Source organism: Candoia aspera, chromosome 3 (genome assembly GCF_035149785.1).
Source record: "Candoia aspera isolate rCanAsp1 chromosome 3, rCanAsp1.hap2, whole genome shotgun sequence".
Lineage (NCBI taxonomy): Eukaryota > Metazoa > Chordata > Lepidosauria > Squamata > Boidae > Candoia > Candoia aspera.
The window spans coordinates 58222940-58248594 of record NC_086155.1 but is presented as its reverse complement, the minus strand read 5'-3'; the positions used below and the strand labels follow the sequence as shown (position 1 = coordinate 58248594).

The 25655-nt window shown below is 39.3% G+C and overlaps 1 protein-coding gene across 1 annotated transcript in view; it reads left to right on the top strand.

The window, feature by feature from the left end:
- PTCH2 (patched 2) overlaps positions 1 to 25655 on the top strand; it is a 64860-nt gene that overhangs the window by 15223 nt on the left and 23982 nt on the right. The window contains exons 3-6 of the mRNA XM_063297838.1: positions 16812 to 17001; positions 17803 to 17872; positions 18963 to 19054; positions 24801 to 24996. Coding sequence (XP_063153908.1) covers positions 16812 to 17001; positions 17803 to 17872; positions 18963 to 19054; positions 24801 to 24996 — 548 coding nt within the window. The remainder of the gene's footprint in view (positions 1 to 16811; positions 17002 to 17802; positions 17873 to 18962; positions 19055 to 24800; positions 24997 to 25655) is intronic.

Here is a 25655-nt window from a genome sequence, read left to right as displayed (position 1 = left end):
AAATATCAGTGTCAGAATTTTGATACTTCCATGTACTTTTCCAATGTACTTTTGTAGACAATGTTCTCAGTGATGTTCTAGTTATTCTCTAATGCCGCCCTCAGATGTATAGGATGCATTCATGTATATGCATGGTATAGTATCTTGCGGAATGTCTAGGATCTGGCAGATTTTGGCTTTGAGAAGTTGGATCTCACACAGCTGGTAACATGATAGAAATGATCTTTGGTTAACCATTCACTGTTAGTGGACAACTAAATTAACAGTATATTATATGAACAGTCTAGAGCCTTCTTTACTCTCCATTTAAACGACCAATGCTCAGATTCAGAATATTTGCTTGTGGATAAAACATTAGGTTTTCATATATGGACTGGCGTCATATAACATGCAAAGACATAATTGGTATGCTAGTATTTGTAAGCCATGGTTATGGATTTGAATGTTGTATGAACCCAGCTGATTGTGGTTCATTCAGTCACTTACAGTATAGCTAAAGAAACCATGTCTTAGTGTGATACATTAACTCAGCATAGTATTTTTGTCTATTTATAGCTTTAGCATGACATTCATATTATATTTCAGCAGTTTATGTAGAATAATTAAAATCACATGAACTTTCTGTTACTGTAATTTACAAAGCTCTTTGCCCAGGATCAGTAGAGGTACTATGCATACAAGAAACAGGGTCAGTGTTGAGACAGAAAATCCTCTCCCAAAGTCTACCTTTCTGTTAAAAAACAGGTTTTCATTTCTGCTCACTGTTAAATAGATCCATTTTTGGATTTCCATGGCTTTAATCTTATCTATGTCTCTGACATATTCTCTTAGATTCAGATCTTGACAGATTTAGACAGTCCTCCTAAAAATATTTCCGATTTGATATGAGGTGATCAAAGCTTGATGTAACACTGACAGGACAGTAGTAACATTCCTTCCCTCTGGACTTTGTGAGACTTGACTCTTCTTTACTTGTAAGGTGATTGATGCAAATTGTGACTAAATAAATTCTCTACCTCAAGCAGGTGAGCGGACAGCTGAAAAGCCAACTGTAGCATTTGAAAGCATAGTAATGTGAGGATACTTTTCTGCATGGATCTACTGAGACTCTTTGACATTCTTGCTAGAATCAGTGATTAATACACACTTGACAAGTTCTAATAATGGATATGCTGATGGAAGACTCATATAGATAAGAATGTATGTAAATAGCCCACTCTTGGAATTCTTTCTTGGTGGACATTTTAGCCAAAATAGTAAGATCAAAGGGCAAGATTTTGAGTGCTGATTACTAAGAATAAAATATCTGTAATGTGCTTTTATTTAAAATATTATATGCTGCCTTTTACTGGAATTGATTCCAAAGCAATGTAGTGTGAATATATATTTTAAAGCTTTGGGGTGTTACATAAAAAGATGTAAACACAAGAGTCTGTTTGATTTATTTGCTTTAAATCTAGAATGAATCTTGCTCTCCAATCTTTATCATAATGCAAATATCAGTATTGTGCTGAATGGCAACTGCTGCAGCCCAAGATCATAATGGTTCTGGAGACTCTCTCTCATCAGCTGCCAGATTCCTTGAAATCAAGGAGAAGTGTTCCCTGATACATTTTCAAATCAAATAACAGTTTCTGAAGATGTATCTGGAACTAATCTGTTTCAGTAAAATTATAAGGATCCCCTCTGGGCTCTATGGAGATACAGTATGCCTGAGTTAATCCCGCTCAGCAAGTGGAATTAGATGTGCTTTACAAGTGCTTTAATTTTGTGGCTGTTTATAGTCTGTGTTCTACTTCTGTTTGATGGCTGTGATAGCTAGAATGCTGAAAGGTTTGGCAGCCAAGGAAAGATTTTGTTTTCTTTTCCCCTAAATCATTATCTTTTGAAAGGGTTATCTGGATAGATTCTCCTTTAAATAAGGAGACTTGGACTAGTGATGGTAGGGATCAGTGCTCTAGATTCTGGACAAAAGGAGCAGTTCCCTCAGGATACATGCAGATATACTGGGAATAGGCAGTCTAACAGAACGTAGGCACCTGGCATTTGGTAACCCCAAATATTTTGTTATGATTGGGCCAGCCTTTCCCATTCTGATAGTGAATATAATTGGACCAGATTGCTTTAACAGAATTAAGAATTTGAAGCAGAAATACTTTTCTTTTTAGTACACTTTCTGTCTTAAGCTCTATAAACTGAATGATGCCAGTATTAGAAGTACGGTGTTTTTCAATAACGTTGTAATTGCCTGGAGAAAAACCTGACTTTTCAATGGAAAGTACATCAGATCCTAAGAAATTTAATTGGTTTCTCCCACTTCTCTGGTGCATCTGTTCATGGAGAATGTCTAGGCAAAAAATTATCATGCAAGGATATATTTATATATAGTTTCTTAACAGTGTTACGGAATTGATTTGCCAAGCAACCCTGGAATTCCCAGAAGTCCCCCATCCAAGTACTAACCAAGTCTGACCATACTTCACTTTTCAGATCAACCAATGTCAACTAGGTGCTGCTAGCCAAACATAATTAAACCTAGCTCTTGTAGTCAGTTAGTGGTTCAGTTTACCATGTGAACCCAGATTATAGAGTCAGTTGAGTAAACAGTTGCATTAACCATAGATAAAACTGTTGTATATTCACAGCCATTTGATGATAATTAGAGCTAAGCAGTTCTCCTCCACCCCATCCCATGAAGGAATTCTAAATTACATAGTCTTAATCAGTTGTCAGAGTGCTAGCTAGGACTTCATAGGTACAGTCTTCTTGTTATGAATATCTCTTATGTGTAATAAGGGTTTTTAAAGATATCCTTGTTCTAATTGATTCAGACTATTGTAATTCAGTAACAAAACCCTAAAACAGCTTGATAGTCAACTGCCAGTATGCATGCAATTGCTGGCATTGGAGCAATGTGTTAATTAATGTTCTATTAAGCATTGTACTTGCTGTGTATTGCATTAGCTGAAGCTTCTCAATTGATATCGGGGCAGTTCCGGGTTGAACATATTGCAGCAAACTAGTCTATTGGTTATCCTGATAAAGATAACCAAACTAATCTATTGGTTAGCCATGATAAGGACTTTCTGTCAAGGAGCAGGTGTCCCTGCTGCACCACTCAAAGCTGGAAAAAGATACTTCTTAGTCACTGAGGCCACCTGAGACTCTAGGGACAAAGATATATCAAGGAGGACATCAAATTGTAAAACTGTTTCATCAGGGGAGTGCAGTGTCATCTGAAGGAGGCAAATTTTCCAGCTCCCAAACTCAAGAACATCTCACTCTAGGAATTCCATTTTATCAGAATTCAGTTTCATCATAAATTCAACTCTCCATGGCACATCTCCAAATCTTCAAATGACCATTTTCGTTGCATTCATATAGGTGTTAAACAGCACCGGAGTAAGAATAATACTGTAAAGCATAACAAAGGACAATTTATTTCCCCAATCTCTTAAAATATAGCCCACTATATAGGAATTGAATCACGTTAACAAGGTACCTTCACTTCTCCAGTTCATAGAGATGGTTCTAGAAGACACTATAGTTGAGAGCATCAAGACACTGAACAATCAAGCAAGAGCTTTTGTTCTTTATTTCTACAGGATTGCCTTATCCAGATCTGGAAGAATAGCCCATGCATTTTGAAATGACAATTTAAGCTGAATATTCTCTGAATACATTCATTTTTATCATGTTCTTAACTCACTTTGTGGGTTAGATCTGCCTATTTTGAATGTGATTTGATTCACGCATTTCACTAGACTATAATGTAATTTGCTTGGCTTTGGTTTAAGATGCATGAACCCAACCAGTTGTGGTTTATTCAAGAAACCAAGGCTTCAAGTAACCCATGGCTTAGTACAACATGTGAACTAGATTTTTACTTTTATTTCCCAGCCAAACTTCCTTAAACTTGTATTGGTAGCAGCTCAGATTCTGCTGTTGTTCAAGCACTAACTCATCTCAAGAACAATTCAGATTGTTTCTTTCTATCTATTCCAGACATGCTAGCTTTGAAAATTGTTCCTCCCAGCTCAAATGAGTTCACTCAGCTGCTGGGATCTGATCACTGAAGCCTTTCTTCTGGCAAATACTGTGAACTGAAAGATCCCAGCTGGAACCTGAGCACAGAGCAGTAAGAACTATCTTCAGCTTTTAGACGAAGGCCTGGATTTGGGCTTATTCTTTTGAAAATATGGAACTATGGAAGGAGAAATGTGAATGTATTCAGTTGACTCAAAACAACTCTGAACGTCCATAACACCAGATAAAAAATATTTTCCACATTGCTACATAATAATATAATACTATTTTACTTTAAATCAGTATCATTCACTGAACTGGAAAACAATGGATATGCACTGCAGAGTACAATATGCTGTACGTGATATACTAGTTTTGGTATTTAACGGTGTCTCATAAACTTTTGAAAGGCAAATAAATGTTATGAATAAGTAGACAGTATATTTTTGGGATACAAATATGTGCAGGAGGAAAAGCAGAGCAAATAGAATCAAGTGAATTCCCACAGATTGGGATTTCAGATGCCAGTCTCTTCATTTTGATTATTGAGACTGCCTTTATACAAGACTCTCAGTCTTGTATAAATAATGAATTCCACTCTTTGGGCACCAGGAATGTATGAACATCACAACAGTGACATAGTTCCATCATGAGATGGTTGGCTAAGATGTATTATGTTCAGATGTTCTATGGCAATGTTCGGCTTTTCAATGTAAAATTATGACATTCTACCTCATTTACTGTAAGGCAAACAGCTCAAATCTCGAGTAACTACTGATACTACTGTTTTGTGACCCTGGTCTGGGGATCAGCCACCTAGCTCTGAAATGAAGTAGCTGGAAAATGGGAGCAGATGTAGGTAGGGGATTGTACACTGTGGATCTGTATTCCTAGTTGTCTAGTGCTTGCATTTATCCATATTTCACCTCTGTTTTGCAATCAAGCTAAGTAGTTATAAAAATCATGGAAAAATTAAAATGTAATTATACCAATTAATTTTTCTGTAAGATTTTGTGAGTCTAGAGGAAAGCACTCTCCTATTAACCTCAAATTGGATGTGCAAAATAATGATTCTGTCTGCATTCTCTAATCTCTCAGAGAAGGTTCTTGAATGCTTTGTGCAAGTGAGAATGGTGGCTTTCTTGGGGGTATTAGGCCGTTTGCTGTTGGCCCTCAAATATTTCATTTTTCATCCTCTAGAGTATGTCCTGATTTTACATAATATACAACAAGTCAACCTATTTTCTTCCACGAGATGTTAGAAGTTATAAATGCAACAAGTTCTTCTTGCTTCTGACCATGCTATTGTCGTCTTCTGTGCTGAGAATAACAGACTCCTTCACACTTGGGAATTAACAATGCTTTTAGCTCAGCTGAAAGATGCAGTTTCCTCCAGGGCAGTTTAGTGCTTCTGCATAATGAAAAAGCAGTTTGGGCCACATGGTTAAGGCAACGGGCTAGAAACGAGGAGGCTGTGAGTTCTAGTTCCGCCTGAGGCACGAAAGCCGGCTGGGTGGCCTTGGGCCAGTCACTCACTCTCAGCCCAACTCACCTCACAGTGTTGTTGTTGTGGGGAAAATAGGAGGAGGAAGGTGTATTAGGTATGTTTGCTGCCTTGAGTTATTTATAAAAATAATAAAGGTGGGATATAAAATAAATAAAATATTAAACACTCTATTTGCCAAATTTCTTATTCCAACAGATAGTGCTTTCTACTAGATTTAGGGATGATGCTGTATCGACTTGTATCTTAGGAACCAAATTCAGAGACTTTCTGAACAATATCTGCATTTTTAAATAGTTTTAAAAAACTTTAAAAAGAGATTTTAAAAAGAAAGAAAATATATAAAATAAGGGAAAAAAACCTACACTGGTAGTAAAACATGGTTATTCAACTGTTCTATATATCATGCCATATTATGCAGTTAAATTATTTAAAACACAGAAAATGTAACATGTTATTTAAATGAACAAGTCTGTATTAGTCTTTTATAAATAGTGGTTGGAATACACCAAATTAATAGTTCAAGAGTATAGGAAGGAATTCCATCAGGAATTCTAATATCTGGTATGCAAATCTCAATGCAAACTATTTTGGCATATATAAAATATTTCTACTTATTTAAAATTATGATCTCATTAACAAAAAACATTTCAGGTATTTTGGACACACATGCTTTTTAAGAAAGAGATCAGTGGATTCTGAGGCACCTGGGGCTGCTAGCCTATATCTAGACATCAGAATGCATTTTAACTGAAGATACTGTCACTCAGCACTTTCTGGCAAATAATCCTTACATTACAACTCATCTTTACAACAAATCACCATCTGATCTTATTGATTCATTGGGCATACATTCCACACTGAGATTCTCTTAACAAAAATTATCTTGACTTTTTAAAGTTTTTACTTGCCTTGTTACGTTAGCATACTCACAAGAATCAAACTAGAAGGGACATTTCATTCTTATCAAAATGATTGGAATTAACATCCTCCAATTTCTAGTGGATGACAAGTTTATCAATTCCAATTTAGTCCACAAGGGCAAATTTCGTGTGGGTAGCACTTGTTATAAGAAAGAATGTATAAAATGTGGTTAATTTATTTTCTTTCTCTACCTATTAGTTGAACAATATATGTATATTTGTTTAATTTTTTTCACATTCTGACCTTCTTCCTCAGTGAAGTGCTTTTGTTTTTACAAATACTTTGTTTTCTTAGCAAAAATTGTAATACATTGCCAATGAGAGAATTTCCTTAGCTGGCAGAGTAATTGCAGTGTGTTGTATGTAGGTGTCACACACACCTACTTGGATTATTAATATAATGAATTATGAGTGAGAAAGAAAGTGCTCTACCCAGAGCTACTTAATGATCTTCAGGTTTAAAAATGTTTTCCCCCTTCATTAAAGAACAAGAAATCTAAAGTTTATTCAAATTTATTATAGCTGCCCAACTCCAATGGACTCCTTTTTTCTAGCCTACAGGTTGCTTAATGGTCATATCCTAAAGCATTACACTCTATAATGTAGCACTAGTCTCAGAATCAAGGAAATTGGTACTCTCTGGTTAAAAACAGACTGGCATCTTGCCCAGTTTTAAATCTAAGAAATAGCTTCTAGGAAAAGCAATGAAAGTCATATCAGAAATATTTGCTCCAAATGTTCTGCCTATTTGTATTAAATAAAAAACTTGGTGACAAGTTTCGTATGCTTCTTAAAACCCCTTTTAAGTTAAATTTTATTTTAATTTATGATTGTCCACAATGCAATAACAGTCATTTCTCCTCCTCCTCCCTTGATTCTAGTGAACATTTTTATTCCACAAAACATTGTGCTTTTAAACCGGAGGATGGGGTGCTGGAATTTTCCTTTCTCAAGGAATAAAGAATTTTTTCAGTGCTAAAATTACAATATTAACTGAAAAGATTAAGATATGTTTCTTGTCTTCAAAATCTGTTGCCTGGGAAACACAGGCACATATTAGTGCTTATCACATGTAACAATCCCATCCTTCTTTGTAGTAATGTCCTTTCTTTCTAGATTAAAATTTCAGTCTTGTGGAAATTCTAAACATAATCTTTCTGGGTTGGTACATATGCTCAAGGTCGTGTAAGGTAGACTTCAGCAATTCATGGAGCGAGAATTGCAAGAGGTACAAGCTGGGTTTAGAAAAGGCAGAGGAACTAGGGACAAATATCTGCTGGATAATGGAAAAAGCCAGGGAGTTTCAGAAAAACATCTATTTCTGTTTTATTGACTATTCTAAAGCCTTTGACTGTGTGGACCATAACAAATTGTGGCAAGTTCTTAGTGGTATGGGGATACCAAGTCATCTTGTCTGCCTCCTGAAGAATCTGTATAACGACCAAGTAGCAACAGTAAGAACAGACCACGGAACAACGGACTGGTTTAAGATTGGGAAAGGAGTACGGCAGGGCTGTATACTCTCACCCTATCTATTCAACTTGTATGCAGAACACATCATGCGACATGCTGGGCTTGAGGAATCCAAGGCTGGAGTTAAAATCGCTGGAAGAAACGTTAACCATCTCAGATATGCAGATGATACCACTTTGATGGCTGAAAGCGAAGAGGAACTGAGGAGCCTTATGATGAAGGTGAAAGAAGAAAGTGCAAAAGCTGGCTTGCAGCTAACCCTCAAAAAAACCAAGATTATGGCAACCAGCTTGATTGATAACTGGCAAATAGAGGGAGAAAATGTAGAAGCAGTGAAAGACTTTGTATTTCTAGGTGCGAAGATTACTGCAGATGCTGACTGCAGTCAGGAAATCAGAAGACGCTTAATCCTTGGGAGAAGAGCAATGACAAATCTCGATAAAATAGTCAAGAGCAGAGACATCACACTGACAACAAAGGTCCGCATAGTTAAAGCAATGGTGTTCCCTGTAGTAACATATGGCTGCGAGAGCTGGACCATAAGGAAGGCTGAGAGAAGGAAGATCGATGCTTTGGAACTGTGGTGTTGGAGGAAAATTCTGAGAGTGCCCTGGACTGCAAGAAGATCAAACCAGTCCATCCTCCAGGAAATAAAGCCAGACTGCTCACTTGAGGGAATGATATTAAAGGCAAAACTGAAATACTTTGGCCACAGAATGAGAAGACAGGACACCCTGGAGAAGACGCTGATGAGTGGAAGGCAAAAGGAAGAGGGGCCGACCAAGGGCAAGATGGATGGATGATATTCTAGAGGTGATGGACTCGTCCCTGGGGGAGCTGGGGGTGTTGACGACCGACAAGAAGCTCTGGCGTGGGCTGGTCCATGAAGTCACGAAGAGTCGAAAGTGACTAAATGAATAAACAACAACATATTTGTAGCATGAGATCACACCCCACACCACCACTTCTGGGCTCCCCAGCAATCGAAACAAGGAACATGGAACAAACATGGAACAATAATCCCCAACAATCCAAACATGGAACAATAAAAAGTGTTCCATGTCCCTGAGTATAACATTAGTTATTTTGTGCCATCTAAAGACCAGAACTCAAAGTGACTTACAGGAGATCATTCTTCCCAGGAATCACTGTCCTGTGTGTTGTTATGGTGCACATCCCTCCTGCCTGCTTTTTGGATATTCTTCCTTGTACACAGGAAAAGCCAGCAAGAGCTAAGAGAGCTCTGAAAATTAATCTGTTCAAAAAATAGGTTGGGTGGAACAACATGTTATGTCATTGGACATTCTTTCTTTTCAATGAGCATTTGTGGGTGGTGGGGAAAGGAATCCAGAAGAGGACTGTGTTTTGGGGAAGGATTTAAATCTTTGGCCTGGTTCTAAAATACTGTAGATTACACTAGATCTACCATATCTGAGCTGTAAAAATCCAGACAGCCATTATATGGCAGCAAATTTTCCTGTCTCTTTGCTGCCATGTACTGTAGCTATCATCTGGATTTTTGGAGCCTAGATGTGGTAGTCGTACTTACATAGAAATATACCACATTTGTTCTTGGAGAAGAGCTGCCAACTGATGGTTTTCATTGTTTATATATGGCATTTATATCTTGCCTATATGCCACAAATGTGCTCAAGGAGGCTTAGCATTATTAAAATACACATAAACAGAATTACAACTGAAAAATAAAACAATTCAATCAGAAGGGAATAACACCAGCCCTAGTTAAAACAAACTTCAGCAAAGCAGTCAGTTTAACTGTCAAATGTCTATCTGAATGTTTTTGCCTGCTTGTAAAAGAATAACACAGAGAGACTCTCCTTCTAATTACCCTCATCTGATATTTGGCTCTAAGACTCCTAGTTTTACTACTCAGTAGCAAGGAACGTTTGTAAGGCTATTCCTTTCCTTTGCGATTCTTCTCTTCAGTTTCCCTAGCCAGGTGGGCCAGGTGGACCTTTCCTTTTTAACCTGGACTCTCATAGGCCTCCCAGGTGGTTGGAAACAAAACAGGAGGGCCCATTAGAAGGGCCCATTTGGGTGGCCCACCCAGGAGGGAGGAGGTGTCCAGCAATTTATCCAAGAGGCTGTAATTATAGGGATAGTTCTGAAGGTCTGTTCCACTGGCTGGGAAGCGGCTTTGCTATATCCACAGGGAGAGATAGGAGAGAGATGGTGTTAACCAAAACACCAACAACGGGTAATTGATCTCACCAGCTCCTCAGTTATACAGCTGTCCATTTCTCAGCTGGGTTAAGAGGCAGGCTTGTGTGGTTTGCCCAGAAGATAGTTGACTGTGTTGCCCTGGAATATGTTGGGAAGTTTCTATGAATGACCACGTGATAGTCCCATGTAATGAATCACAGGGTGTGGCATGCCATGGTTTTGCAAGATTAAAAAATTGTGCAGCATCTAAATGTTCTGTAGCCTTACTGATAGCAAGCAAGGTTTCAAAACAGATTCTTGCACTAGGTCTGTAAAAATAAATTATCTGGGCTCAAATCCTGTGGGATGTATTGAGCAGTTGGGATCTGGGAGGCCTGCAGTTTATGTGGCATAATATTTGTGTCCCTGCTGCTGTTGTATGAGGGACCTGTAAATTTTTGGGAGGCTGTGGGAATGGGATATGGTATCTCTGGTGTGTGTATGTGTGTAATATATGGAAGAGGAATGACAGATAATCCAATCTAATACTCAGCAGCAATACAATTGGGGTTTGATCATGAGGGAAGAGGATCTTTTGCATGAAAAAGGAGAGGGCTTCCTTTGTTAATTGGAATAAAAAAGAATTTGCATAGGGCTTCTCATTAACATGCTCACTGTTGCTACCTCATTGGATCCTAGAACCTCCTCTCCCAATTTTGCTTCAAACAAAGCAGTTCTCTCAGTATTGGGGAGGTGAACAGGAGCAGATGTGGGAGGGGGGTGTATAATGACTGTCAGTTCCTAGTTTAACCCCCTTCCTGTCAGAGAAGAGAGTGCCCCACATAAGCATACTTGGCAGCTTTTCTCCGTTTGCCTTGTCTTTTCATGCTGCTCCCTGGTTAATTAAAGTGTTGGAATTTGAGGCTTCCTCCATCCACTTTGAAGCTTCAGATTCTCCTGTTCCAAATTAAACTTAATTATAAGAATAGTTCCTCCCTCTTTCCTCTTCACAACACTTGCAGATGTTCTGTATTTTCTGCTACAAAAGGTGTTATAAATAAAGAAATAAATGCCTTTGATGTCTATTAAACCACCATTACTCACCTAAGACAGAGCAAAAACAAGGCTAGTTCAGTTCAGGAGTTTTTCTGCAGTGCAGATAATGAGAAAGGTAAAGTTTAGCCAGGTTTTTGTGCTGAAGGGAGGGCTTTGTGTGCATGCCGATCTCTCTCAATGCGTATTTTTGCCCTGGCCATTGCACAACATAAAACCATATCCAGGCAATTTTTAATGAGACACTATACTTAAAGCCCATCATAAGATGGACTTTTTAAATTTTGGGATCCATCTTCGCCTATGGCTTTAAAGTTTGGACTGAACGTGTTCTCCACCCTTCCTCAAATTCTGGTTGTATGTGTGGTTTTTCTCCTGGGTGGCCTAGTCAAGATCAGCATAGCGCAGCATGACTCCTGGGATTTGGCCTCCCAAACAGCCTGGAATGGTTTGGATTCTGAGCCTGATGCTTCCCTTCCAGCTCAGAAGGATGTAGTGTGGCTGTCCCCTCCCTATGTTCCTTGGCATGGCCTCCTCCCTCACTGGCATCCCAGGCATTTCTTTGGAGAGAGGGAGAAGAAGGAAGGAAGGAAGGAAGGAAGGAAGGAAGGAAGGAAGGAAGGAAGGAAGGAAGGAAGGAAGGAAGGAAGGAAGACCGTCTTGTTCTTTTTCTTAAAAAAAAACTTTTTCAGCTGTTGCAAAATACTAGAATTATAGTTCATCCTGAAAAGTCATAAAATAGTAGCTCATCATAAAACACCATAGAACCATTGGTTTCAGCAATGAGATTGCCATAAAAATGAAGAAGCAAGCTATCCTTATCACAAGATACACAATCCTTGTTAAAGAACCCCCCAAAAGGGAAACATTACCCCAAAGTAATTATCAGATTATAGTTTTTGCTAATGTCCTCATTTTCAGTTTTTGAGTCTAAAAATAAAATGTTTAAAGAAGTTGTCCCAAAGAATAAACACCCTGATAATGAAACTTGAGTGGTCAAAATTCTTCGCTGTAAATGATATTGATATTTAGGTTATCTTTATTTTAATTTAGCTAAATTGGTAGGTTGAGTAACAATATGACTATTAATAAGGACTTTCTAATGCAAAATTTAAGACTTCTGTTGTGGCCATCGCTGGGCCGCAAGGCATATTCACATTGTAATGCTTGTTTTGATTTTTTATACTGTAGTTTTCATACCCAATAATGAATCCTAAAAACTGTGGCTAGTGAGGATGCTTAACATTTCTCTGTTACTGATCTCTCTGAGTAATCTGACCTTAATTAGGAAATTGCTTTATCAGTGAAATTCTGTTAACAGCTTTTGTAGTATTTTAGCAATTGAATTGTGTGTATTATGTGTGTGGTGTATGTTTTCTAATAGAATAGAAAACAGAGCATTAGACAAGAAAGTGGGAGGATATGATTCAGAACAGAATTCAGTGTTGGGAATTCTGTGTCTTGAGTTCTATTTGTCTACATAAAATGGGAATAGCAGTTATGCCCTTATGAATGTTCTACAAGTTGATCAAAGACATACCTATTTTGTAGATAATGGGTTTGGGGTTGGTTTAATCAGTAGGACCACCCTCCTGAAGCATAGGAATTGTGTAATTTTTGTGGGGGTGCTTTTGAATTGGAGGTCAGTCCCCGTAAGATAGTAAAATGGGTTTACAGTTGTAATATAAAATTGTTTGTATCCTAAAGTAACTGTGATTTTATAGAGGGAGGGAGGAGCTTAAAATAGTATCTTCAAAATGGGGATCCTGGAAAGAATATGAGGGAGGTTCATCTCAGTGAGAAGATGGAGGAGTTAGTTGAACAGTCCTGAAAGGCTGCTTTACCTGCCTATTTTCATCTTTTACACCAGGCAATCTGCAGCCACAGAGTATACATACCTGTGCCAAGGGCACTCTCAATTTGTGCAGGATGACAGTAAGACCAGAGACTTGGGCATTCCTCAGACTAAATTCACTGCACTTCCAAAATGTATTCCAGAATCATCTGTGATATTTAGGAGTTTCTGTGGCAAACTGGCAAGATGTTTTGGCAGACATCATCCCCCTCCACTAGGATGCAATGCAGTGCAGCAAATCTTGACCCTAGTGGCAGTATTGGTTCTATACTGAGTCATCTTGTTTGTGTTGTGATGAAGTACCTGATCACATATGTGTTACTTCACTGGAGATATTAACACCGCTATGAGAGCATCTAGAAGAGGGCCAGCAATGTCACTAATGGTACGCAACAGGAATAATATTACTCTGTTTCCCAGTAAGTGATCCCCATTTAGATATGAGTGGAGGCAGAGTCAAAGTGGAACGAGTTGCCCAAAGACATATAGCTGAAACCACAAGCTACAAATCTCAAGAAGAGATTTGCAAGAATACTTAAGGTCCAGGGAACTGAACAGAGGATTGACTACAGAGAGCAATGGAGGGCAGGCAACTTTCCCAAGTCTGAGGCTAAAACTCATTGCCCTAACCAGCTGGAAAACTGTAGGTGATGCCATCATCCTTCTGGAATGTCTGGGATGGATTTTTTAGGAGAATTAAGGATGGGAAAGGAAGCACAAAGTTTCTGGAGGCAAGTCATTTCCACTTTCATCTTTAAAAAAATCTCAACCCCCACAGAAAATTACACTCTTCAAATCTGGTGGCAAAATGGGATTGGCAGCACAATTTCAGACAGTTTAAAGGGGGGTTGTTTTAAGGTTACAACTTGGAGTTCTTTGCCTTCTGTACTCACATACACCCTTATTTTTGAGAGAAGAAAGATGCACCATTAAAAGTTGTCAATTTTTAGAGAGATAAAATGTTGGATGGCACAATTTTGGAGAGCTAGGCAGGGGTCAGAAATGGGCTGCCTTGTATTTGGTACCTTGACATAAGAACATCCAAGAGGTTAATGATGTGTGAAGTTGACGGACAAGAGGAAGAAGAAAAGTCATTTTGTAGGAAGGTTACAATTAAAATATTCTATAGGTACATTACACTTCCCTTCATACAAAGAGGTATTTCAGACTTTGAAATCCATCCAGTTTCACTTTACAGTATAAAAACTCACATTACGCACATTAATTAATCCCATTTCTTACACCATTTCTGTAAATCCTGGAGCACCTGAACAACGTACACCGGGCAGTTTTCTATGTCATGAAGTTAATGGGCACATTGTGCTAGCTGCGGTTTTTCATATGTAAGATCCCCTGCTATCAGCCCTATGAGGCAGACCAGATCAAGAAATTGTCTTCTCCACGAAGACTAAAAACTATTTTTTTTAGATTGGCTATAGTAACATAATGGTGCAAGTCTGATTGTGCTTCCCCTCCTCCCTCTTTTAGATTCATGGGAATTAGGGGGGTGTCTGTCTGAGACATTTTTGTAATCCTCCTCATAATTTGGACTCAAGCAATGTTTTTCTTTTTGTTGCTTTGGTAACGGATCTTCCCTCTCTCCGTCAAGATCATCCTCTTTACCCTCCACTTGCCTTGCCATACCTCTATGTTTTTATTTAAAAAAAACAAAAACATAACCACCAAAGCTGAAATCTGCTGTGGAAGACCTGTAAGGGGGAGGTGCTTCTTAACCATTCCTAGGCCCAGCCCACAGAAATCTCCGCCTTGCATTATGCTTTTGTCCCATCTTTTCTCTAGAAGGATGATCCTCCACAATGCAGGAAATCAATTTGGCAGGTGAATTTTAGTAGAAAAATTATTGGAAGGGATGGGAAGGAGTTGATAGCTATTGAAACTACACTTGTCAAGTTTAGGAAAGTGAACTCTATGCACCATTTAGCATTATGCATACCTTTATTTGTGCCTTTTAATCTGTTTCAATTAATTACACAGTTAAAAGTAATCCTAATCCCTTGATATGGATAGCTGGAGAAAATTAGGACTGTGAGTTATTGAGTCTTCACAGATAAAAGCACTGCTGAGGCAGCTCCATCCTGATGGAAGTATCTGCTGTTCTTTGGCAGATGAAATGTTGGAGTGGCGGTAGCCAACTGAAGACCCTGTTTCAGGGCAGGAGTGAATTCAGAGCTAGCTTTGGATCTGCTTGATCCAGCTGGCTCCATTCTTGCAACCTCCAGCCCTGGAGCTGGTGTATTTCATTCTTTCCCCACCTATTGCTTTCAAAGAAGAATGGGAATTGAGCACATCTCTTATACCTTTCAAGATTCAGCAGGACTATCATTTGTTTCTCTCTAGCTCCATTTATAGCACTTTTTAATGGTATCACTTCTACTCTCCAAGTTCTCAAAGCATTTTGAAATAATTCATGCAGTTATACTTATTCCTGGTTACCGCAGGATGTTAAAAATAGGCAAGAAACACCATGAGTCTTTCCAGCTGATCAACAGGCAAGTGCAAAGATTTTCAGTCAGTCAGTAGCTGTCATGAGTAAGGATGGCGAGCAGGGGGCTCCTTTCCAGACTGTTAAGCGCATGCGTAGCACTGAGGAATTGGTGAGCCATTCCAAGAGGCACAGATTGGGACCGCCTTAACCTGCGGGGTTTATATGGCTGGGTTTTTCTCACGCTTGTTCAGTTTGTTAGGATTACTGTTACGTATTAGCAATAAAACATTAGAGAACAGTTCCCTGTCTCAGAGTGTTTCCTGGGAGTCAGGACAGTAGCTCCATCCTGAGCTACAGCAGTTCCTGATCTAATGAAAATGCCCTTCCATTCTGTACATAGTGGGGGGAAATAATTGTTTTCTCCTCATTTTCAGTCCATGCTATGTGTTTGTCTGTTTTGGAAATTAAATGAACCTGTGCTGTTGACATTAGACCGAAGCAGCCTGACTATCAGGTCACGTTTTCTTCGTATAAATTCCAATTAAAAGCTATAGTGGTGGCATGACATTGCAGTTTTACAACCTCAAGTCTTTCCCAGATGTGGCAACCATGGCTGCAAGTTGCAGTGAGCAGCCTTTGGGTTGGGGAGATGAGAGACAGCTTGCTTGAGCCCCGAGATTGAGAGGTGCAATGCGGGAACAATTTGGAGGGAACATGTTGCTTGTCTGCGGGATTTTTTTTTAAGGGAGATTTTGAAAGTGATTTAAACTGACTTGAAGTATTACAATCAGTTAGTTGATAAATGCTGCTTATGTAAATAGGGAAAAGCGATCAAGATAACTTTTTATAGATGTTGTGAAACTGACTAGAGGCGTTCAGATTGCACTGGTAAGATTGCCTGTGGAATCTACTGGACAATTTAGCAGGCTGAGGTTAGTGATCCCATGAATGGGAAAACCACTTGCTCCCAGGTCCCTTGGAATTCCAACATAGCAGCTGAACTGGAAAATCAGCTACAGTATTCAATAAGAATGACGCTGTGGGAATACAATGGTGTGGCACTGATACTAGATTGGTGCATATACTCTCTGTGGAGGGCTCAAGTCTTTACTATAACATATATTAGAATGTTGAATCTGCACTTTAAATCTGAGCATGAGAAAAATGCATTATTTAGCTATCCATCCTGAATCTGTAACAAATAACATTAATTTAGTAGCATGTTAAATCTGAACTGAACTGAGTCTGATGTTATGAACGTATTCCCAGTTTTAGTATCTTGACTGATGATAATGCGGAAGACTGATTTAACGGGGGTAGAGACAAGTGAAGGGCATATTGATTCCATTCTCTTTTTTCAATCTCCAGAGGGCAGTCGTGTCAGCCAAGAGCTCCGATACACAAGGGAAAAGCTAGGCGAAGAGTCTCTCTACACATCCCAGATGCTAATACAAACTCCCAAACAGGAAGGAGAAAACATCCTAACTCCAGATGCCTTGGAAATGCATCTTGAAGCTGCTCTGGCTGCTAGCAAAGTGCAAGTCTTGCTATATGGAAAGTAAGTCTGAAATGGAGCAACTGTGTTACACCAATAACAAGAATTGTTCTGTTGGATTAAGTTTTCATTCACCCAACATGGGATTAGAAGCCTTTCTCCCCTGTAACTGTACTTGCAGATCTCTAGTTTTCCATTGCAGGAAATCAGCAATTTTACTGTTTGTTTGGGTAGAACTTTGTAGCACCGTCCCTTTTCACTCAGCAATTCTGCTGGAGATGGCTGATTTCCTCCTGCTAATCTTGAGCAGGTTCACTGCAAGAAAAAGGAAGCAGTGAGATTTTCCTCTTTTTCCCAGCAGTCCACTGCATGTAGAATTCAACTGTTTATTGCCTGCTGATTAGTTGATTTGCTAATTAACTTACCAGACTTAACTTATCAGAATACCTGTTGTCATCCCTTACTCCAGCAGTGGATCAATTGGATGATGGCAGTAATTGCTGATTTCCCTCTGCTAATGGCAATTGAGTAGGTGGGACTTCCTATGGCTCTGAGCTGCATTTTCTATGGTAATGGGGCCACAAGCAATCTTGGGCTGCAAATTACCTGTCCTTGGATTAAACCAAGGTCTAGTTAATTCAGTATTCTGTTCTAGTCACTGACTAACCACATGCTACTGGGTAATCATAAATAGGGCATAAATATCATGGTCTTCTGCCCAAGAGCTGATGTTCAGAAATATATTGTCTTGGAATATTGAGGTCTCTTTTAAATATCTTCATATAGATCTTATAACAGTTAGGACATCTCTCTTCCCAGAACTCCTGATTTCCTGATGCTGATTGTCTTTGCTCTTTCTCTTAGATCATGGGATCTCAACAAAATATGCTACAAATCAGGTGTCCCAATAATTGAGAATGGAATGATTGCACGGGTGAGTAGCCAAGGGAATGTATGCATCTACAACAAGAGCTGATGAGCCATGTGTGCATTTGGCCCCTCAGGTCCCAATCTGAGGCCTCCAGATCATCCCAACATCAAAATGACTATTTTTATTGGTGCTCTTTTAATAATAATAATAAAAAACTGAAATATGCCTAGAAATTGATTCACTAGGACTCTGCAAGCAAAACACACCCATGATCACATTTACCCATCCCAGAGGCCAACTATTTTCAGTTACACAGACATGTCTCCCTGTGGATCTAAACCAACATTGTATAGTAGCCATAGAAATGAGGTGAAAGATACGGGGAAGTTCTCTTTGTCAAATAGTGCAAGTAATTTCCTAAAGGGTTGCTGGTTTTTCTGGAGAATGGAATAGATGCTAGAGGTAAATCTGAGGTTGCTATGGGGATAGGGTAGAATCTTTTTTAAAATGCCATTGCAAAAAGCAGCTTTCCATGTCATCCTTCTGGATTCAGAGATCTGGTTTTTTAATATACTGGACCTCTCATTCTGATAACATTCACTTATTTCTGTTTGAGATAACCACTATCTGTGAATTTTATCTCCATTCCAGACATTCTGGGGAGTAGGAAAACTTCTTTTATCTTTCTTTGCTTTCAGCAGTGCCTGATCTTTGCTAATAAGGGTTTTATATTCCTTATGCTTGGATTGTAAGAAACTGCACTGTTTGACTCTTTGTGCAGGGTCACCGAATTACTGTCACATTAGTCAGGATGCTATCCTTAGAGTGAAGACTTCCCATGCCTTGACTAGCCAATGCTAGGACTTGGCTTTCAATATCTCACAGAATAAGGGGTTTGTTTAGATTGTAGGCTTTGTATTTAAGAAGGTACTCCTTGGTTCCCAGAGCAAATTTCTATTCCAAAAGAAACAACATCTGTTTTTAGATTTTAGTAATAATAGAGCAAGAGTTGCAGAACAGGTAGTCAGGTATGCAGTGAAATGAAGAAAATGTTAATAGATCAAAATAGAGGAAAGAACCCCATGGACATATAGAGAACTAGGTTCACGAGCTTATATTTATATGTTATGATTATTTCTGTTTTTGCTCCCAGATGATTGAGAAGCTCTTCCCCTGTGTTATTGTGACTCCATTGGATTGTTTCTGGGATGGTGCCAAGCTACAAGGAGGGTCTGCTTATTTGCCGTAAGTATCTGCTTTTTTTGTTATATCATTCTGTCCCCTCCGCCTGCCATCATATGATGGATCCATAATGATGAGAAAGGTGCAGTTAGTTAAGCAGTGAGTATTTTGACTAGAGCTGATGAAATAAATAAGCTATAAACTTTGTTCTTACCTGACCTTTCATAACTCCAGTGAAAAGGTGTGATGTGATTATCCATCACTGCTTTGTTTTTTCATAAAATAGATATATTTGGGCTGTGCAAAACAACAACACCTGCCCCCAGCCCCCACTATTCACATTTCCCATTCATCTCATTAAATATTCCTATTCAATATTCACTAAAATATTAGTATTTTCTTTCAAAGGATCCCTCAGCTAATGAGAGCACAATCATGTTTTTCCATAAACTGGCCAGGTTTGTGCAACATGCTTAACTGGGTTACTTAATTTTCTTTTTCTGCGTTTGTTCAATATATTGAATAGAATGAAACCAAACTGATAGGATTTGTACCACATGCTAAGTATGTGGAACCCAACTGTTTGATCTTAGCTGACAAGGCTAAGAAGTTTGGGAAAACCCAGCTACTGTAAAGGTGGAGAAAGAAAGGGAGGGTTGTTGCTGATATTATTCATGATATTATGAAGCATTTTCCCTAAACACTCAAAGCACTTAGCTAACATAATCACTATAATGGTGATAACCAACTTATACAGTCAGAATTTCACAGAGAAGTTGGCATCCCGTGCGCCCGACTTCCACCCGACTTCCAGTGACCTCATCATTGTGAGGGATAGTGAGGGCACTGGCTATGTGCATACAGTGCCCTTTTTCTGTTCTACCACAGCAGCAGTTCCCCCACCCTCTCTTACTCTCTGTTCCTTGCTACCTTCCTTCCCCAAACAGTGAGCTGCTACTGCCTGTACTTTAATATTAAAGGATATACTGTATTATTGCAAGTTAATAACAACTGGAAATTGAGACTTCCCTGGTTGTTCCTGGACAGTAGAGATTTAAATATAGGCTTTCCAGTTCTTAGTTTGCCATGCTACAGGATGTCAGTTTTTATTTGCTGAGCAGTGTCCAATAAGGATAGGCAGCAATACTGATCTGAGATCACTGATTAAAAAAGGGAAGGGTTCATCAAGCATTTATGATGAGGAATGGTCATAGGTTAAAATTTGGGGGCTAGGGTATTGGGAGCAATAGCCCAAAGACATAAAGAGGGCATGATATAGGTGTACTATTCATCCACAAAATTAGAAATCAGTTATCCTGGGTACCTGAGGAGAAAGGCTGGATTAGTCTGGGCAGACCCTAGAGCAGAGCCTAGCTGATGATATTGCAAAGGGGACCTTTTTAAAATTTTCCTTTGAAAACATTTTGCCCTTTACTGCTTTCCTGTGCAGATAACCATAGGATCCTTGTCTGATAATAGCTTTCTCCTTGGCTTGCCTGACAACTTTAGACAAGGTTCCTTTTACATCTGGTGCCTTCAAGACATTGGCCTACATGACAGTGTGTGTTCAAGAATACTGCTTTCTATGGGGAAGCAGTGGCTATTTCTGAGTGATCCAGGGCATGGTCTCCAGATATATTAGGTGTTAAGCTTTTCAGTGTCCTCTCTGAAGGGTGGATGCGACACCAGAGGCATAAGCAGAAATGCTTGGTAATATTGCTCTGGACAGGGGAACAGCTCTCTTCTACCATGACAGTATTACTGTTTACCTTCTTTTTGTATCAAACAGAACACAAAAAGGAAATATTGCTTGCCTTTTCAATGCAAGAAGGTAGCAATCTATGAGTGACAGCATAATAATATCATGTCCTCCAGCCAGCCCCAGATTTTGGGAATATGTCCAAAGTCCCAAGGTTTGCTCCCTGTCCCCATTTCAAGCCAAAGCGGAGGAGTGGGGACCATTTTCTGTCATCGGCCCCCTCCCCAAAGTTTCTCCTTTGGGCTCCACTGCTGTGTTTTGTTGCTCCTGCTGCCTTGTAATTATGTTTCTATTAAGGTGTACAAAATGGGGGACGAAGGAGGGAGAGAGTGAAGATGTGGAGACCCGCCCTCTGGAGGTGCGGGGGAAGGGGAGGGAGGGCCAGGGACAATTGCCGGCATTCTTTCTGTTTACAAGTGTGTTTGTCTGCAAGGGGCCCTGGAGACTTATGCTTTGTCAGCAAATGGCAACACCGCATATTCTCATGCTAATGACACTTTGAAAGCCTCAAGTTGCCCAACAAATGGAATAGTAGCTTTATTCAGTCTGCTGCTGAGTGGAAGAGGACAGTGAGTAAAGGAGGAGAAAACAGATTTCTGGAAAAAAAACAAAAACAAAAAAACAAAAGAAGGAGGGATTATAGCATCCAACTGCCAGGAGAAGGGTCATGGGGCGGTGTGGTGCTGTCCCCTTGAACTCAGTAGCAGCACAAATCCAAGGTAAGCAGGACCAGACCTGATTTCATTGCACTGGGTGTAGATGACATGATGCCTGGCTGTTCTGGGTTGATAAGACAAGGCTTATTCTTCACCCCAAGAATAAAACAGGATTTATTTCAAACTGGTTACCATGCTTGAGACTTTGAGGAACCACCCTATAACAATATCCTTAACCTTCCTTTTTTAAAAAAGAGTAGATTTTGCATAAGTACTCCACTTCTTGTGCAAGAAGGACAATTGACCAAGTTGTTTAGTTCTTTTCAGACACTTCAGTGGATGGGACTAAATGACAAGCCTTGGCTCCCTTGTTTTTGCACCTGTCCTTTGGTTTCCAAGTTTACCTTTCTTATATCCTCCTTCTTACTCTTTAAAGATTTTGCACACACATCCAAAACTTTTGTTTGTGAATGCCTGGAATGGGGGAGCTTTTGCTCCAGCTTCCGCTTCAGTTCAGTTGAGGGTCTCTCTCTGTCTCCCCCCCTCCTCCTTTTAACGCAAAGGGAGTGAAAACTTGAGAGAACAAAAGGCAGCAATCTATGGAAAAACAAAAGGGCTCGACTTGGCTCAGTGAAGCAAGAAACAGCAGATAAAAGAAGCTCTCTTTAAGAGCAGAAGCTGGGCTGTTTGGAATGTGGGAATCAAGCAAGGAGGAAACTTCTTGGGATCTGAGATTTCATGAATGATTGGAGGGTGATTCTGCCAAAAACATGACAAGACTTCCTCTGCCTGAGTCTTTACCATTTTCCCATCTTTGAGTTTAGTCTTTATCCATTACAATAAAAGAATAATTCAAAACATTCTTCACTATTCTGGCTGAAGACCTCAGAAAACACAATTCTATTTTATTAATAATTTATTAATAATCCATGTTTTATTAATATTATTGTTGTTTTTTCTTTTAATCTTCAAAGTTAAATTGTTTAGTGACATAATAACCTTGGGCAGAGAAAACACTATAGAAAGAATGCTCAGCAGAATTAGGGAGAAGAAAATACTTTTTAACTTTTTCAGGAGGCTCTGAAGAGAGATTATGTTTAATTTGAACAAACTGACAGAATGCAAAGGCACTGACTTTTTTGCAGAAGTTGGCTCATAGCTAGCAACAAGACCACCTGGCCAGGAGACATTGCATCAGCCTTCCCTGACCCAGAGTCTTTCAGATATGCCACGCTGATTAAGAATTCTGAAAATCACAGTCACAACGCATCTGGCAGATACCAAATTGTGGAAGGTTAACCTACATGAAGCTGCCAGTTTGCATGAGACAGAAATGAGCCCTAACAATTTTCAGCTGGGCAGCTATTAAATAGGAACATGTTTTTCTATTACAGTGTCAGAATGTTAAAACAATTATATATATAAATGTTCCTGCTCACATAGCTATTACAGACCCAGAAATTCAATAGCTATTTGTTTCCGAGCTTCATGTACAGAACTAACTCTGTCACCATCTACTGGAAAAGAGATGTACAGAATATTTTTTAATTTTTAAAAAAAAAAGATAATCAAGGTCATACAAAAGGGATGTTGTTGCTGTATCACCTCCCATTGCTTTCCAGTAGGTTTAGCTAATGTCCCAACGCAGATACAGGACAGGAGTGGATGAGGACATTAGTGATGGATGGGGCGGCCTTCCAAACCTGGCACTATTTAGATGTGTTGGGACTTCAACTCTCTTTTTCCATCCAACAGCTATTACTTGGGGAATTCCAGAAGTTGTAGTCCCAATACTTTTAGAGGACACCAATTTATGGAAGCTTCCATTAGAGTAATTAGTACATAAGCAGAATTGTGTTGATCACATCTTCCATCTTGGCCTCAGACAAGACCAGGGACACATTCAGGTGACACACCAAGTCAGTATTTGTTTGAATTCTGATGTAGAAGGGAACAAGTCATTCTGTTTATGTCTACTGGTGCCCCCAGTGAGTGGCCACTGCTAAAAAATATGGATAATTATGCTGGGTATATAGACCCCAGTGTATGGTAATCCGTACTTAGTTCCTATATACAAATACATCAGATGCTGTATATGCAAAATTCTTCATATGCAGAATTCTTCCCTTTCCCCTCCATTCCTGTTGAAAGCTTCTCTTTTTTTGTCCTTTCAAATGGGCTTCATTTGCTCATGTTCTCATCCTTGTGCATAAATGCATTTTTAAAGATTTTTTTTATCCTGCCTTTGTTTTTTTTATAAATAACTCAATGTGGCGAACATACCTAGTACTCCTTCCTCCTCCTATTTTCCCCACAACAACAACCCTGTGAGGTGAGTTGGGCTGAGGAAGAGTGACTGGCCCAAAGTCACCCAGCCGGCTTTCATGACTGAGGCAGGACTACAACCTACGGTCTCCTGGAATCTAGCCTTTTTCTCGTCCTACCAGGGAGGCGCTGTCCAATTCCTACAGAGCTGGCTCTCCAAGCCAGATGCAAAAGGAAAGCAGAATGCCTGATCCTGTTATGTCGGGGGACAAAGGGAATGAAGGCCTATCCCAGCCCTGCATAAATCCCCCCTATCACTAAATAAGTCTTGTGCAGCCAGTCAGGGCAATTATGTTCCCCTCTACCGCTTCCTCTTAGCTGAACTCTGTCTTGGGAATAATAGCTGGCCAACTGGACTGCTGCTGTTGTTCTTTATGCAAAACAATACAAAGCAAAACAAACCACTCCAATAATTGAATTTTTAAATGCATTTTTTCCTTTATGACAAAGGATTAAAACCATTCCTCAAAATCCAACGATGCAATTAAGAGCAACAATTTTGGAACAAAATCAACAGCAACTCTCTTAAGGCAGCTGTAGGAGGTGCAAAGAGCTACTTAAAGTTTGACCCTGTGACATTTTTATGACTTTGTTTCACTGCAAGAAAAAGAAGGAATCCAATAAAGTTTGCAACACAATGTTTTAGTGTGGAATGCCTCTCATTCGGGATTCCAATAACTCCACTTGATTTTTAGTCCCCATTCCCAGTTCCATGTATTTTTTTATCTCAAAGTTAATTAGTATTCCATGTCTTGATCACACTCCTCCTCACTGGACATTTACTGTTTTTCTGTATTTCAAAACTCTTGTTTTTTTCAGTTCTGAAAACGTTCAGATTCCTAAAGTGGATTTCTCCCACATGAGCAGGAGAAATGACTCATTATCTTCAAGCACCCATTTTTTGGGTGTCCCAGGCCCAACCAGAGTAGATGTGGCTTTGAGGGTTGGAGGGTTTTCAAAGGTGGCATGAATATAGGAGGTATTACCACTTTAAGAAATATCAGTATGTAGGGCCAATCGGGTATTTTTTTTTTGAATTCTATTAATCTACAGCATTTTGTCTCTACAGGGGTCGGCGGGACATCCAGTGGACCAACTTAGATCCTATTCAGCTGATGGAGGAATTGGGTCAATTTGCCTCACTGGAAGGATTCAAGGAGATGCTGGATAAGGCAGAGGTTGGCCAGGCCTATATGGAGCGGCCTTGTCTTGACCCTTTTGACCCTGAGTGTCCTCCTAGTGCCCCCAACAGACAAAGCCAGAAGGTGAGTTTCCCCAAATTTTTGGTGTATTCTTGGGAATAAGAGCCAAACTGATTTTTCTTTTCAACGTTTGGTGGGAGGAGAGAGTTGGACTGTGGGAGAGGGTCATTTAATCCACTTTCCTATGATATTTTCCCCAATTTAAATGGTTTTTCCTCATGAGAAACTGCTGTTCAGAAGATAGTCACTTTGGAGAGATCTGTTTTGATAGTGACACCTATATTCAATCAGGGTAATATCCCTGTATTTTGACAATATATAAAAACAATTTTTGAGCATTTAACAGATACTGATTTTTATTCTCTCTGCTTCTCCATTTTTACTGATAATTGTTATTGTTAATTTTTAAGTTTTTTGTTTTGTGGTGTTTTAATTATCATTTTCTCATGTTTGTTGTTGGTGATTAAGTGCAAGCCTATACCAACACCATTTGATACTAATCCAGAATTGTGTCAAACTGAGCCAGATAAGCCAATGTTTTAGCGGGCAATAATCAGCTTCTATTACCTCCTTTTAAACCTGACTACCAGGTGGTATAGGGCTCTCCCATAGTCTCAATATTCTCATGCATGCTGCAAATCTTGGAAAATTATTGCCACTATTTTTATTGTGACACAATTTGAGCAAATAGTTTACTGTTCCAAGTAATAGCTTGCATATTG